Here is a 13,281-nt window from a genome sequence, read left to right as displayed (position 1 = left end):
CAGGAGAGGCCACAGCAGTGAGAGGCCCATGTCCCGCAAAAAAAAAAAAAAAAAATCTTCCAACAAACAAAAGCCCAGGACCAGATGGATTCACAGGCGAATTCTATCAAACATTTAGAGAAGACCTAACACCTATCCTTCTCAAACTCTTCCAAAACATAGCAGAGGGAGGAACACTCCCAAACTCATTCTACAAGGCCACCATCACCCTGATACCAAAATCAAAGATGTCACTAAAAAAGAAAACTACAGGCCAATATCACTGATGAATATAGATGCAAAAATCCTCAACAAAATATTAGCAAACAGAATCCAACAGCACATTTCATAAATGCAAATCAATCAATGTGATACACCATATTACCAAATTGAAGGATAACCACCTTATGATAATCTCAACAGATGAAAGAAAAAGTTTTCAACAAAATTCAGCACCCATTTATGATAAAAACCCTCCAGAAAGTAGGCATAGAGGGAACTTACCTCAACCTAATAAGGGCCATATATGACAGAACCACAGCCAACATCGTCCTCAATGGTGAAAAACTGAAACCATTTCTACTAAGATCAGGAAAAAGACAGGGTTGCCCATTCTCACCAGTATTATTCAGCATAGTTTTGGGAGTTCTGGCCACAGCAATCAGAGACGAAAAAGAAATAAAAGGAATCCAAATTGGAAAAGAAGAAGTAAAACAGTCACTGTTTGCAGATGACATGATACTACACATAGAGAATCCTAAAGATGCTACCAGAAAGCTACTAGAGCTAATCAATGAATCTGGTAAAGTAGCAGATTACAAAATTAATGCACATAAATCTCTTGCATTCCTATATATTAATGATGAAAAATCTGAAAGAGAAATGAAGGAAACACTCCCATTTACCAATGCAGCAAAAAGAATAAAACACCTAAGAATAAACTTACGTAAGGAGACAAAAGACCTGTATGCAGAAAACTATAAGACACTGATGAAAGAAATTAAAGATGATACAAACAGATGGAGAGATATACCATGCTCTTGGATTGGAAGAATCAACATTGTGAAGATGACTGTACTACCCAAAGCAATCTACAGATTCAATGCAAACCCTATCAAACTACCAATGGCATGTTTCACAGAATTAGAACAAAAAATTTCACAATTTGTATGGAAACACAGAAGACGCTGAATAGCCAAAGCAGTCTTGAGAAAGAAAAATGGAGGGGCTTCCCTGGTAGCGCAGTGGTTGGGGGTCAGCCTGCCGATGCAGGGGACGTGGGTTCGTGCCCCGGTTCGGGAGGATACCACGTGCCGCAGAGCGGCTGGGCCCATGAGCCATGGCCGCTGGGCCTTGCAGCCGGAGCCTGTGGTCTGCAGCGGGATAGGCCATGGCAGTGAGAGGTCCGTGTACCGCAAAAAAATAAAAACTAAAAAATAAATAAGAAGTGGAGCTGGAGGAATCAGGCTCCCAGACTACAGACTATACTACAAAGCTACAGTAATTAAGACAGTATGGTACTGGCACAAAAACAGAAATATAGATCAGTGGAACAGGATAGAAAGCCCAGAGATAAACCCACACACATATGGTCACCTTATCTTTGATAAAGGAGGCAAGAATATACAATGGAGAAAAGACAGCCTCTTCAATAAGTGGTGCTGGGAAAACTGGACAGCTATATGTAAATGAATGAAATTAGAATACTCCCTAACACCATACACAAAAATAAACTCTAAATGGATTAAAGACCTAAATGTAAGGCCAGACACTATAAAACTCTTAGAGGAAAACACAGGCAGAACACTCTATGACTTAAATCACAGCAAGATCCTTTTTGTCCCACCTCCTAGAGAAATGGAAATAAAAACAAAAATAAACAAATGGGACCTAATGAAACTTCAAAGCTTTTGCACAGCAAAGGAAACCATAAACAAGACAAAAAGACAACCCTCAGAATGCGAGAAAATATTTGCAAATGAATCAACGGACAAATGATTAATCTCCAAAATATACAAGCAGCTCATGCAGCTCAATATCAAAAAAACAAACAACCCAATCCAAAAATGGGCAGAAGACCTAAATAGACATTTCTCCAAAGAAGATATACAGATTGCCAACAAACACATGAAAGGACGCTTAACATTGCTAATCATTCAAGAAATGCAAATCAAAACTATAATGAGGTATCACCTCACACTGGTTAGAATGGCCATCATCAAAAAATCAACAAACAATAAATGCTGGAGAGGGTGTGAAGAAAAGGGAACCCTCTCGCACTGTTGGTGGGAGTGTAAATAGATACAGCCACTATGGAGAACAGTATGGGGGTTCCTTAAAAAACTAAAAATAGAAACACCATATGACCCAGCAATCCCACTACTGGGTATAAACCTCAGAAAACCATAATTCAAAAAGAGTCATGTACCACAATGTTCATTGCAGCTCTATTTACAATAGCCAGGACACGGAAGCAACCTAAGTGTCCATCGACAGATGAATGGATAAAGAAGATGTGGCACATATATACAATGGAATATTACTCAGACATATAAAGAAACGAAACTGAGGTATTTGTAGTGAGGTGGATGGACCTAGGGCCTGTCATACAGAGTGAAGTAAGTCAGAAAGGGAAAAACAGATACCGTATGCTAACTATGGAATCTAAAAAAAAAAAATGGTTCTCATGAACCTAGGGGCAGGACAGGAATAAAGACACAGACATAGAGAACGGACTTGAGCACATGGGGAGGGGGAAGGGTAAGCTGGGACAAAGTGAGAGAGTGGCATGGACGTATATACACTACCAAATGTAAAACAGATAGATAGTGGGAAGCAGCCGCATAGCAAAGGGAGATCAGCTCCGTGCTTTGTGACCACCTAGAGGGTTGGGATAGGGAGGGTGGGAAGGAGACGCAAGAGGGAGGGGACATGGGGGTATATGTATACGTTTAGCTGATTCACTTTGTTATACAGCAGAAACTAACAAAACATTGCAAAGCAATTATACTCCAATAAAGATGTTTAAAAAAAAGTCAAAACTGTTGTAAGAAACAAAGGAGGACATTATACATTGATAAAAGGATCCATTCACCTTTGGATCCATTCACCTTTGTGAATGGATGTGTGATCCATTCACACATCAAACATGTATTACACAACAGAGCTCCAAGGTATATGAAGCAAACATTGAAAGGATTGAAGGAAGAAACAGCTCTGTAAAAATAGGAGACTTCAATATGCTACTCTCCATAATAGACGGAACAGCCAAACAGAACATCAATAAGGAAATAGAGGCCTTGAACTACAAGCCCATTGGATCAATAGACATACACAGAACAGAGCATCCAGCAACAGCAGAATGCACATTTTTGTCAAGTTCGTATGGAACATTCTCCAGGATATGTTAGGTCGCAAAACACAAAAAAATTCAATAAATTTTAAAAGACTGAAATCATACAAAGTATCTTTTCCTAACACAATGGAAGGAAAGTAGAAATCAACAGTGGAAGAAAAACTGGAAAATTCACAAATATGTAGAAATTAAACAACACACTCCAACAGCCAATGGGTCAAAGAAGAAATCACAAGGGAAAGGAGAAAATGTCTTGTGACAAATGAAAATAAAAACACAACATACTAAAACTTATAGGATTCAGGAAAAGCAGTGCTAAGAGGAAAATTTACAGTTTTAAGTGCTTACATTAAAAAAGGAAGATCTAAAAAATGTGATTGTATGTTGGCAATTTCAAACAGTTGAACCTGGTAAAATTGGTTCATGATTATCTTGGACCTTGGCTTTTCTCTTTTCTTTTCCTCCTTAACTCTCTAAACTCTAACTCTCAGTAGGTTTTCCAGTGGCAGGAAAAACAATAAAAGCATATTAAGTAATTAGCCTGGAGGATGACAAAGAAGCAGCAGCTGCAATATTGGGTTTGCCTCTGCTCAGGTCTCCAGCCATACCTCCCACCAAGATGTCACACAGTCCCCCATCCTAGCCAGACTGAAACCCCACAGGACAAAACCGCATACAGGCTGAACCCCCAAAGACAGATCCCAACAGACTGAGCACCTTACAATGGCACCCCTCAAAGACTGAACACTCCACAGACTGGACCTTCCACGGGTTAAACTCCTCCCAGACTGGACCGCTCACAACAGGCTGGATCCCCCATAAACTGAAACCTGCAAAGAACAGATCCCCATAGACTGGACCCCCTACATTCTAAACCCCTCACAGATTGGACCCCTCGTAGACTGAACCCCTCACAGACTAAACCTCTCACAAACTGAAGTCCCCACAGACTGAGCCCCACACATCCCACCCAGGCTCCTTAAAGCCTCTCTGTGTGACAGCCCTTCAGCCTGGAGCATGGATTCCCCCCACCTACACCATGCCCAGCACATCCATCTGGCTAAGTCCTAATCACCCTCCACCTAAGGCCGTTTCCTCCACTGAGGACTTCCTGGTGATCCAGAGCTCCCTGCGCAAACCTTGAGGGGTGCAGCGCTGGTGGGTTATGATTGCTCTTCCACAAAGAAAGTCATGGAATCCCCCGACTGCACCTCATGTGTGTCCCCCAAGCCCCTGCCCACCCACCCAATACTGAACAGAAGCCACGGGCCCTCTGGGCTCTCAGTTAGTGCCTGTTGTGAACAGAGAGAAGATTTTGGTAAATTATATGTAAATATATGAAGGTGTCATAGTCAGAAACACTTTTGTCTTCATTATTATGCTTGGCTACTTACAAAAGACTTTCTGTTGGGAGTCATAATTTGTGTTCTAATTAAAACTGTTTCTGGGAACACACAGTATGAATTATGAATACAATATCCACATGAAATAACACTGGCAGCCCACAAATAGGGAACTGTTCGAACAGATTCATGCACCAGCTAGTGGAGTAGATAAATCATATTTTCTCTTGGAAGCTGCATATATTTTTGTGTCTTGGACTGCTCAGGAATCAAATTAACATTCTTTAAAGAACGTGTGTTTAATCATTAGTTTTCAGGGCAACTAGTTGCACACATCTTAATGCTGTTCTGGAATAAAAGGAATATCAGAAATATCTCTATCTCGCATGGAATACGCACAATGCAGCAAATCACAATACTGGTAAAAAACGTTCAGCCATTCCTTCATTAGTTGAAAAAATTAAGAAAGAAACACAATCACTGCTGTGAATGAACTGAGATTGGTTTAGTGACTTTCTGTGATATTATGTAGTAAATTTTATTCCCCTAACAAACCACTACAATATACAGGGCATTTTATAGTTAGCTAAGCATTTATGTAATCATAAGTAATACATTTTTCAAGGTAAACTGAACTATTCACATTAATATTACCTACAAGATTTTTTCCTAGAAAATGTCATCAGTGTATTGTATTACGTTCATTAAGTGTATTCACTGGGTCACTCGCTGGCTTGGATGAATGATCCAAGTTTTCTGCTCAGGTTCTTCATGTAAAATTGGGATAAGAGTTGCTCCTGCGCTGGCTTGGATAAATGATCCAAGTTTTCTGCTCAGGTTCTTCATGTAAAATTGGGATAAGAGTTGCTCCTGAGGACTTCCCTGGCGGTCCAGTGGTTAAGACTCTGCACTTCCAGTGCAGGGGGCATGGGCTTGATCCCTGGTCGGGGAACTAAGATCCCATATGCCACATGGCACAGCCAAAAATTTTTTAAAAATTAAAAAAAAATATGCTGTATGCAGTTTAAGTTAAAAAAAAAAGAGAGAGAGAGAGTTGCTCCTGAGTTTGTGATAGGATTAAATGAGTGAGTAAGTAAGTGTTAACCACTATTCCTATTATATGTAATCATTAATGGAACAAATATTTAGTAAGTGCCTACCGTAATGTGCAAGCATGGTTCTAGCAGAGAACAAAGCAGAGATACGTCTTCTGACGGTGACAAGTGCTACAGAGAAAAATCAAGCTGGGAAGGGGGCCAGGAATCAATGTGTGTGTGGCAAGAGATGGTAGGGAGAGCTGCTATTTCACAGGGGCGCTGGGGAATAATATCTCATTGAAACGGTGACATTTGGTAGAAATTCTAATATTTCTAATATTTCCATGATAGCGTGAAGATATCAAAGAGACAGTGTTCCAAGCAGAACAAAGGTCCGTGGTGGCACAGGCGTGGTGTGTCTGAGGAACAGCAAGGTGAATGAAATAATGAGGAGTGGGAGGCGAGGTCAGAGAGGTGACCAGGGGGTCTGGACATGGAAGACCCTTGAGACTGCTACAAGGACTTGGTCTTTGCACTTCCCTGGTGGTCCAGTGGTTAAGACTCCCCGCTTCCACTGCTTGCGGCTTGGGTTCAATCCCTGGTTGGGGAACTAAGATCCTGCATGCTACATGGTCCGGCCAAAAAAAAAAAAAAAAAAAAGGGACTTGGTCTTGTACTCTGAGATGGGAAGCCAGTAGGAGTTTTCAAGAGACATGACAAGGTCTGGCTAACATGCTGAGAAAGAACAGTGCAGTGGGGAAAGGATGGGGGAAGAAAGATAAGTTTTATCCATGATGGTGGAGATGATGAGAAAGTGGCTGGATTCTCGAGATAGTCTCGAGTTAGTGACCACAGGGTTTGCCAATGGATGGGACTGTAGGGCCTAAGAGAAAAAAGGTGAGTCAAGGAAGACTTTGGATTTTGGCCTGAGCAACTGGAAGAAAGAAGTTTACCATTTGCTGGGATGAGACAGACAGCAGGAGAAAGCAGATTTTGTGAAACGTTTAGGAGTTTACTTCGGACCTGGTGAATATGATACAATTCAATAAGAAATATAATCTCATTCTTGAAAAAGTAATTCTGATGTGCCCTTTGAAATGTATCAGCCTGAAGTGTTTTTTTACTTCCTAAGCTGTTATAGATGTGGAAGGGGAGGAGGTGAGGGGCTGTCCTTTATCATCTCCAGATATGTGGGCTAACACCCCACAAGCAAAGTCAGACCAGAAATAAACTTTAAACAAACTGACTTTTCTTCTGCAATTTACCTCAATGTCATTTTGATCTCACACTATCTAAAGAAGAATGTTCCAAAAAGAACTATTCATTATGTTGTACACCTAAAATGAATATAATGTTATAAGTCAATTATCTCTCAATAATAAAATTTTAAAAAGAACTAAAAAAAGAGAAGAATGTTCCAAAAAATAGCCCTCGGGGAAAAAAGGTATTTGTCCCAAACCCTGAAAAAAATTTAAATATAGACCTCTATAAACAATCAAGTCTCCTTTGCTGCAGTAGCAAAGGAACAAACAGTACTCAGAGTCGAAATAGCAATTAGCTAAGTAATAAAATTACTACTGAGCATCCCCTATTATATCTGAGTGTCAGCGCCTAAGATGATGTTTCTTAGGAAACCAGAAACCTCCCAGGCACAAATACTGTGAACTACAGTCCTTCTCAAATGATGTGTTCTAGATCATCCCCAAGTATTTCGAAATCAAGGACTTCCTAAACTCTTAAAAAAAACAAACAAGCCCATGTTCCACTGACCCAGGCAGAAAAAATACAGGGGTCTCAGGAACGAAAACTATTGAGTCTTACTGACAAAAACTAAAACACAACAACAAAAATAACAATAAAGCCCACAAAATCCTCAAACCAGACCAAAGATTTTCCCAGGATTATATTCTGATCCATTAAGGGTTTCCTTCCTTCCTTCCTTCCTTCCTCCCTCCCTTTCTTTCTTTTTTGCCATTGCTTTTTAAAAAAAATCTCACTGATTAAGATAACGAGTGGAGGGCTTCCCTGGTGGCGCAGTGGTTGAGAGTCCGCCTGCCGATGCAGGGGACACGGGTTTGTGCCCCGATCCCGGAAGATCCCACATGCCGCGGAGCGGCTGGGCCCGCGAGCCATGGCCGCGGAGCCTGTGTGTCCGGAGCCTGTGCTCCGCAACGGGAGAGGCCACAGCAGTGAGAGGCCCGCGTACAGCAAAAAAAAAAAAAAAAAAAAAAAAAAAAAAAAAAAAGATAACGAGTGGAGGAGAGGAAGGAATAAGAGGGAGGTCAATTTGAATTTTCAAAACATCTGACATAAAACATTTTAAAGGAATATAATTACGACATTCAAATACACTTAATATTTAGGACTAAACTATCAGTGTTTTACCAAATAGAATTCCTTTGGGGACCAACCAGAATCAACATAAATTGCAGATGACATGATTGTTTAGATAGGAAATGCTAAGAAATCCACAAAACAACTACTACAAACAATAAGTGAATTTAGCAAGATTGTAAGTTAATGTACAAAAATCAACTGTATTTTTATAACAGAAGCAAGTCACTGGAAAAATGAAGTAAAAACCCATTTACAACAAGATCAAAAAAAAAATATTTCAGAATAAATTCAACAGATATGGAAGACTTACACACTGAAAACAATAAAATAGTAAGAGAAATGTTCTAAAGTTCATCCCATTCTGGACACTTTCATGCTCTCCTGCCAACCTATCTTTATATACACTACGGCTCATAAGTATACAGTCAAGTTGCTTAGAAAGGTAGAATTCAAATGTACTTGAACTTTATCTCATAAAATTAAAGACCATCTGCAGAGACAAACTGATAAAATAATTCCATAGAGAAAGTAGTCTGCATTGAGGACCTATTATTTATGGCAGACTATCTCCCACACATTTTTTTTCATTCAGTACTCACTACAGCCCTCTATGTAAATATTATTATTATTATGTAAAATTTTTTTCAGTGAGGAAACCGATAAGAAAGGCCCAGCTTCCAGTAAGAAAGGCCCAGTTATTTGCTAAAGTTCACCCAGCCAGTAAGAGGCAGAGGTGAGACGTACACATATGGAGTGCTTGCCTCTTATTTAGTGACGGTTTCATAAACAGAGAACTTAAAGCAAGTGAATGCATATAGCTTTGGATTCAAGTATTAATATTTTGTTTTTTGCGTCGCCAATAAAAAAAGCACACATTTAAATGTACTACGGACATTTTGTGGGGCTTTTTCTTGTCCCCAAAATGTTCTGTTTTTCCTATTGGGCAGTCAATATTTGGTGGGAAAGTGATTCACCTGCTTCTTTAAGAGTTGATTCTGTATAAAAGAAAAGTCACATGAGTTTCTAGGAAGGATATCAGATCTGGGGGGAACTAGAAATGTGAATCATAAAACAAACAGAATAGCAAGGAACTAGGAAAGATCGCACTTAGGATACTGAAAATTAACATGGAGTCAGCAGTCACTGCCTGTCTAACGGCAGACAACAACACACAAACCTGTAAAACTGCTGGTCAGCACCTAGGACTGTCACTTGTCAGAGAAAAATTGCCCACGTGCTTCCAACTTGTACACTTTTATAAGTGTTTATAAAAAAGTGTCATAATCTACTAAAAATACTTTTAAAATAATGAAAGATTAAATAAATGCACTGATGAAAACTTATTTGCATCCTAACATGATTCCAAGTTAATGTGTCGTTTAAACATTCATAAGAAAAAGGAAAATCGATGAAAAAGAAATTGTTAGCCTGACCCTCAAATCTTCTAAATCCCTTTGGAAATTCAACATCTGAAAATCATTAATAAATAATGAAATTTAAGTATATATTCTGACCTTCAGCAAAAATCCTCTTTGGTCATTAAGCTCACTAACACAGTGTTCCAGAATTTACTCAAGTCGTGGTGAAAATGCAGCACTCTGATACAGTTTCCGTCACTTAATTATAACAAGTTTAGTCCTGGAATACTCCTACGAATTACATCACTTAGAATAAAGCATTTGTGTATGTGGGAAGGCTAATTTCCCCTCACATTAAAAAAGAAAAAAAACAATAAAACACCTGTTCAAGTATAGCCTCTACCTAGATATTCAGCTTTCTTATTTCTTCCACCTTCTGGTAAGCTCCAGAGTTACTGGAATGCAGAAATATTCTAAAGGGGGACTATGATAATGGCATAGTCCAACTCCAATTATACGTCTCGTATGTTTGGCATGAATCACATGTGCATTTATCTGCCAGCAGAAGAGGAGAAGGGAAGGGACAAAACACACAGCTACCATCTGCTGCCATCCCCCAGCCTCCCTAGAAATGAAGACAAGGGTGGGAGTTTCTCCTGGAGACAGGAGCAGAGTGTACTTCACAGTGGGCCCACTGAAGTGTTTTCAGGAAGCAATATTTGGACCTTGCACATTAAAAAAGTGAAAGAGACATCCTAAATAGAGCGACCCTGCAATAGTAGCGTTGGATTCCATTGTGAGGACTCCAGATTTTCGGTCGGATCCAGCAGCTGCAGATGAGACCAAGTGAGGTCTAAAGACCACTGGTCTTAGACGGACATATTCTTGCCCACTGCCCTACAGTTCTCACCACACCCTGCTGTCTTGCCCGGCCCACTCCATTAATTTATTTTACCACCTGGCCCTTTAGGCATTTGGTCTGCACTCATCGATTAAACCAGGTACTTACAGCTGCATGACCAAGTACAAGTGATTTGGGCTTTCATAGATGTCTTCCAGGGCCACAATGTTTTCATGCTTAATCCTGAAAGAAAAAAAAAGCACACACACAGAATAGTAAGTACGAGACATGCAAACTTTTTTTTTTTTTTTTTAAAACAGATGTCATTATAGCAAAAAGTTCTAGGACAGAATCGAAACTTCTTAAGGTGACATTTTTAAGACACCTCTCCATCTTGTCCCCAAACTTTTTCCCAGACCCATCTCCCATGCTCTCTGCTCTTCTTCTTTCTGGAGGCTCTATACCTTACAATGTAGCAATACTGGATTCACTATCACTGCTTCATGTATATCCCACTCTCCTGGCATTTATTCATATGAGTCCCAGGAATGGGCCAAAATCCTATTATCTTGCAGGGCCCAACTCAAATGGCTGAGCCCCCAAGGAGAATTTAATTGCTCCCTCTTCTGTAGTCTCACAACGGCCACAACAGACTGGCCTGAATAGTTCACTGTATGCAAATCCATCCCCACAACAGGCTAGATCTTCCAGGGAGCAGTTTCGTCCTCATGTTCCTGACTCCACTGTAAGCAATGGAAAACCAGACTGAGTTTCTCATTGGGGTTCTAGTCGCCATCGCCAACAAAGGTCAGTTCAATACCCCAAGCGAGCTAGACAGGTGCTACCCCAAGAGTGGTTCCCAAACAGGCAACACCAGCATCTCCTGGGAGGCTGTGAGAAATGCAAATTCTCAGGCTGGGCCCCATCATACAGAATCAGAATCCCTGAGGCTGGGGCCCAGGAATCTGCCTTAACAAGATCCTCAGATGATCATCCCACACAAAGTGGAGCTGGAGAAATTCTGTATCAAACCAGGGCTTCTCAAACCTCAGGGCGCACATGAATCACCTGGGGTCCTGGTTCCACTGCGCACTCTGATTCAGTGGGTCCAGGACAGGGCCCGAGGGTCTGCATTGCTAACAAGCTCCCAGGGGATGCTGATGCCGCTGGTCTGCGGACCACACTGGGAGCAGCAAAGTCCTAACGACCGAACAAAGGGAGAAGGAAACAGTCCAATTCCAGCCCCTCGAAATACCGATTAGGAACAGCCTCTGCTCAGAATGTAAGGTTTGGTGTTTGTTTAAAGCATTTGGGAGAAGAACCATTTCATTATGAGCTAATTAGCTCTTACTACACACTTTTTCTCTGAAATGACTGCTGAGCCATTTAGAAGCAAGCACTGAACGGGCAGATTCCTGTGAACCCTTGAAAGAAGGGACTACATCTTACTCATTCTGTTTCCCCTTAGTACCTAGCATAGAGCTGCTTGATAAATGTTTGCTGAATGAATAAATGGTATTTAAGGCTTTTGCTCCTAAACGGCAAGTCATTACTTAGTTAGGGAAAATGGATGCAATTTTCCTAAGTGTGAGCTGTCTTCCCCTCAAAAGAAGTTTTTAAGGAATATTATCTTCCCTATGAGCAGATGAAAGAAGAGAACAAAAGAATTAACTAAGAGAGGTAATGTTTTGCTTTGATTGCTGCGGCTCTTATTAGCCAATGCAGTTGATGTGTAGGACGTGAGAAGACAGAGTATCCCAAATTCACATTTCACCCGCTTCTAACGTGGAGAACCTAATTATTTGTTAGCAATGGTTTCTGTGGTGTCTCAGCAACATATCATGTGAGCCAACTAAACTATGCCACCAAGGAAACCATGAGAGATTAATGTGGAACTGCTGAGACCCTAGGTGTCTGTGGAAGTATCATTATTGGACACACCTGAAAGAATATGACAAAAACAGTATACAGCGCATGGATTTTCCCTCTTTTCAATTAAAAAAAGTTGCCATTGGAATCAATCACATGGGCACAAATATTTTCTTTCAGTGAAGTTAATTTAGGGGTTAATTAACAGCTTAGATTCATGGCAACACGAAAAGAATGGGGTTTATATGGAGAGTTGCCAGATAAAATACAGGGCACCCAGTTAACGTTTGATTCTAGATAAACAATGAACATTTTTTAAATATAAGTGTGTCCCAAACATTGCATTGTTGTTTATCTGAAATTCAAATGTAACTGGGTTCTAGATCCAGCCACGTAAGTACATGAATCACAGTCAATGAGCCTCCAAACTGGGCTTAGGGGTTTGTACCTGGAGTCCCAGCTCCCCTCAGAGGTTCAGCCAAGAAGACAATTTGAGCCCTGGACTACAGCCATTAATATTCAACTATATACAAAGAATCAGCTACGTACAAAGCACTTGCCCGGCCAACGTAGGAGACTCTAATAAATTAAGAACATAAATCCCTTCTTTGTATGCAGGGGCTAGAGAAATTAAAGTCTATTTAACCGTTATGTCTTACATGAGTTCTTACAGTGGCTGAAATGATACTGCTACTGACTCTCCTTCTTAGTGGATGAATCAATCAAGCAAGCAAGCATCATTTCCTGACTTTCCGCTCTGTGTCTGATACAAGAAAAATATAAAATAAGGTTCTTCCCTCCAAAATCTTACCACCTTGATGGGGAGACCCATGAAGCAATTAGGGAAGAATTAAATGTTATGCTCTGCAGAATTGTTAAATTCAGAGAAAGCAAGGCCCTGGGTCAGAATTATGGTGAAGCCCTCAAAAAATGATGCAGGTTGAGCTGGGTTGGGTAATGTGTGAATAAGCATATTAGAAATTTCAAAGAAATCTTAAAATGGCCTCTTAAATGTCTCTTAAGAAAAGTGGTTTAATTCACTTGTAAATGTTAGACCGTGATCGAAGAAAACATCCTGATCTCCCAGAGCTGTTCTCAGGTACTTTATTCCACCCTCCGATTCCTTAAGATATACAAAAACTGAACTTAAATTTTTTACATT

General features: G+C 40.3%; 1 protein-coding gene across 2 annotated transcripts in view; it reads right to left on the bottom strand.

Annotated features, from left to right (window-relative positions):
- CAMK1D (calcium/calmodulin dependent protein kinase ID) overlaps window positions 1-13,281 on the bottom strand; it is a 420,150-nt gene that overhangs the window by 143,169 nt on the left and 263,700 nt on the right. For both annotated transcript variants that reach the window (XM_060095424.1, XM_060095425.1), the window contains exon 3: window positions 10,419-10,493. In XM_060095424.1, coding sequence (XP_059951407.1) covers window positions 10,419-10,493 — 75 coding nt within the window. The remainder of the gene's footprint in view (window positions 1-10,418; window positions 10,494-13,281) is intronic.

Source organism: Mesoplodon densirostris, chromosome 4 (genome assembly GCF_025265405.1).
Source record: "Mesoplodon densirostris isolate mMesDen1 chromosome 4, mMesDen1 primary haplotype, whole genome shotgun sequence".
Classification (NCBI taxonomy): Eukaryota; Metazoa; Chordata; class Mammalia; order Artiodactyla; family Ziphiidae; genus Mesoplodon; species Mesoplodon densirostris.
This window is presented reverse-complemented; position numbering and strand designations above follow the sequence as displayed.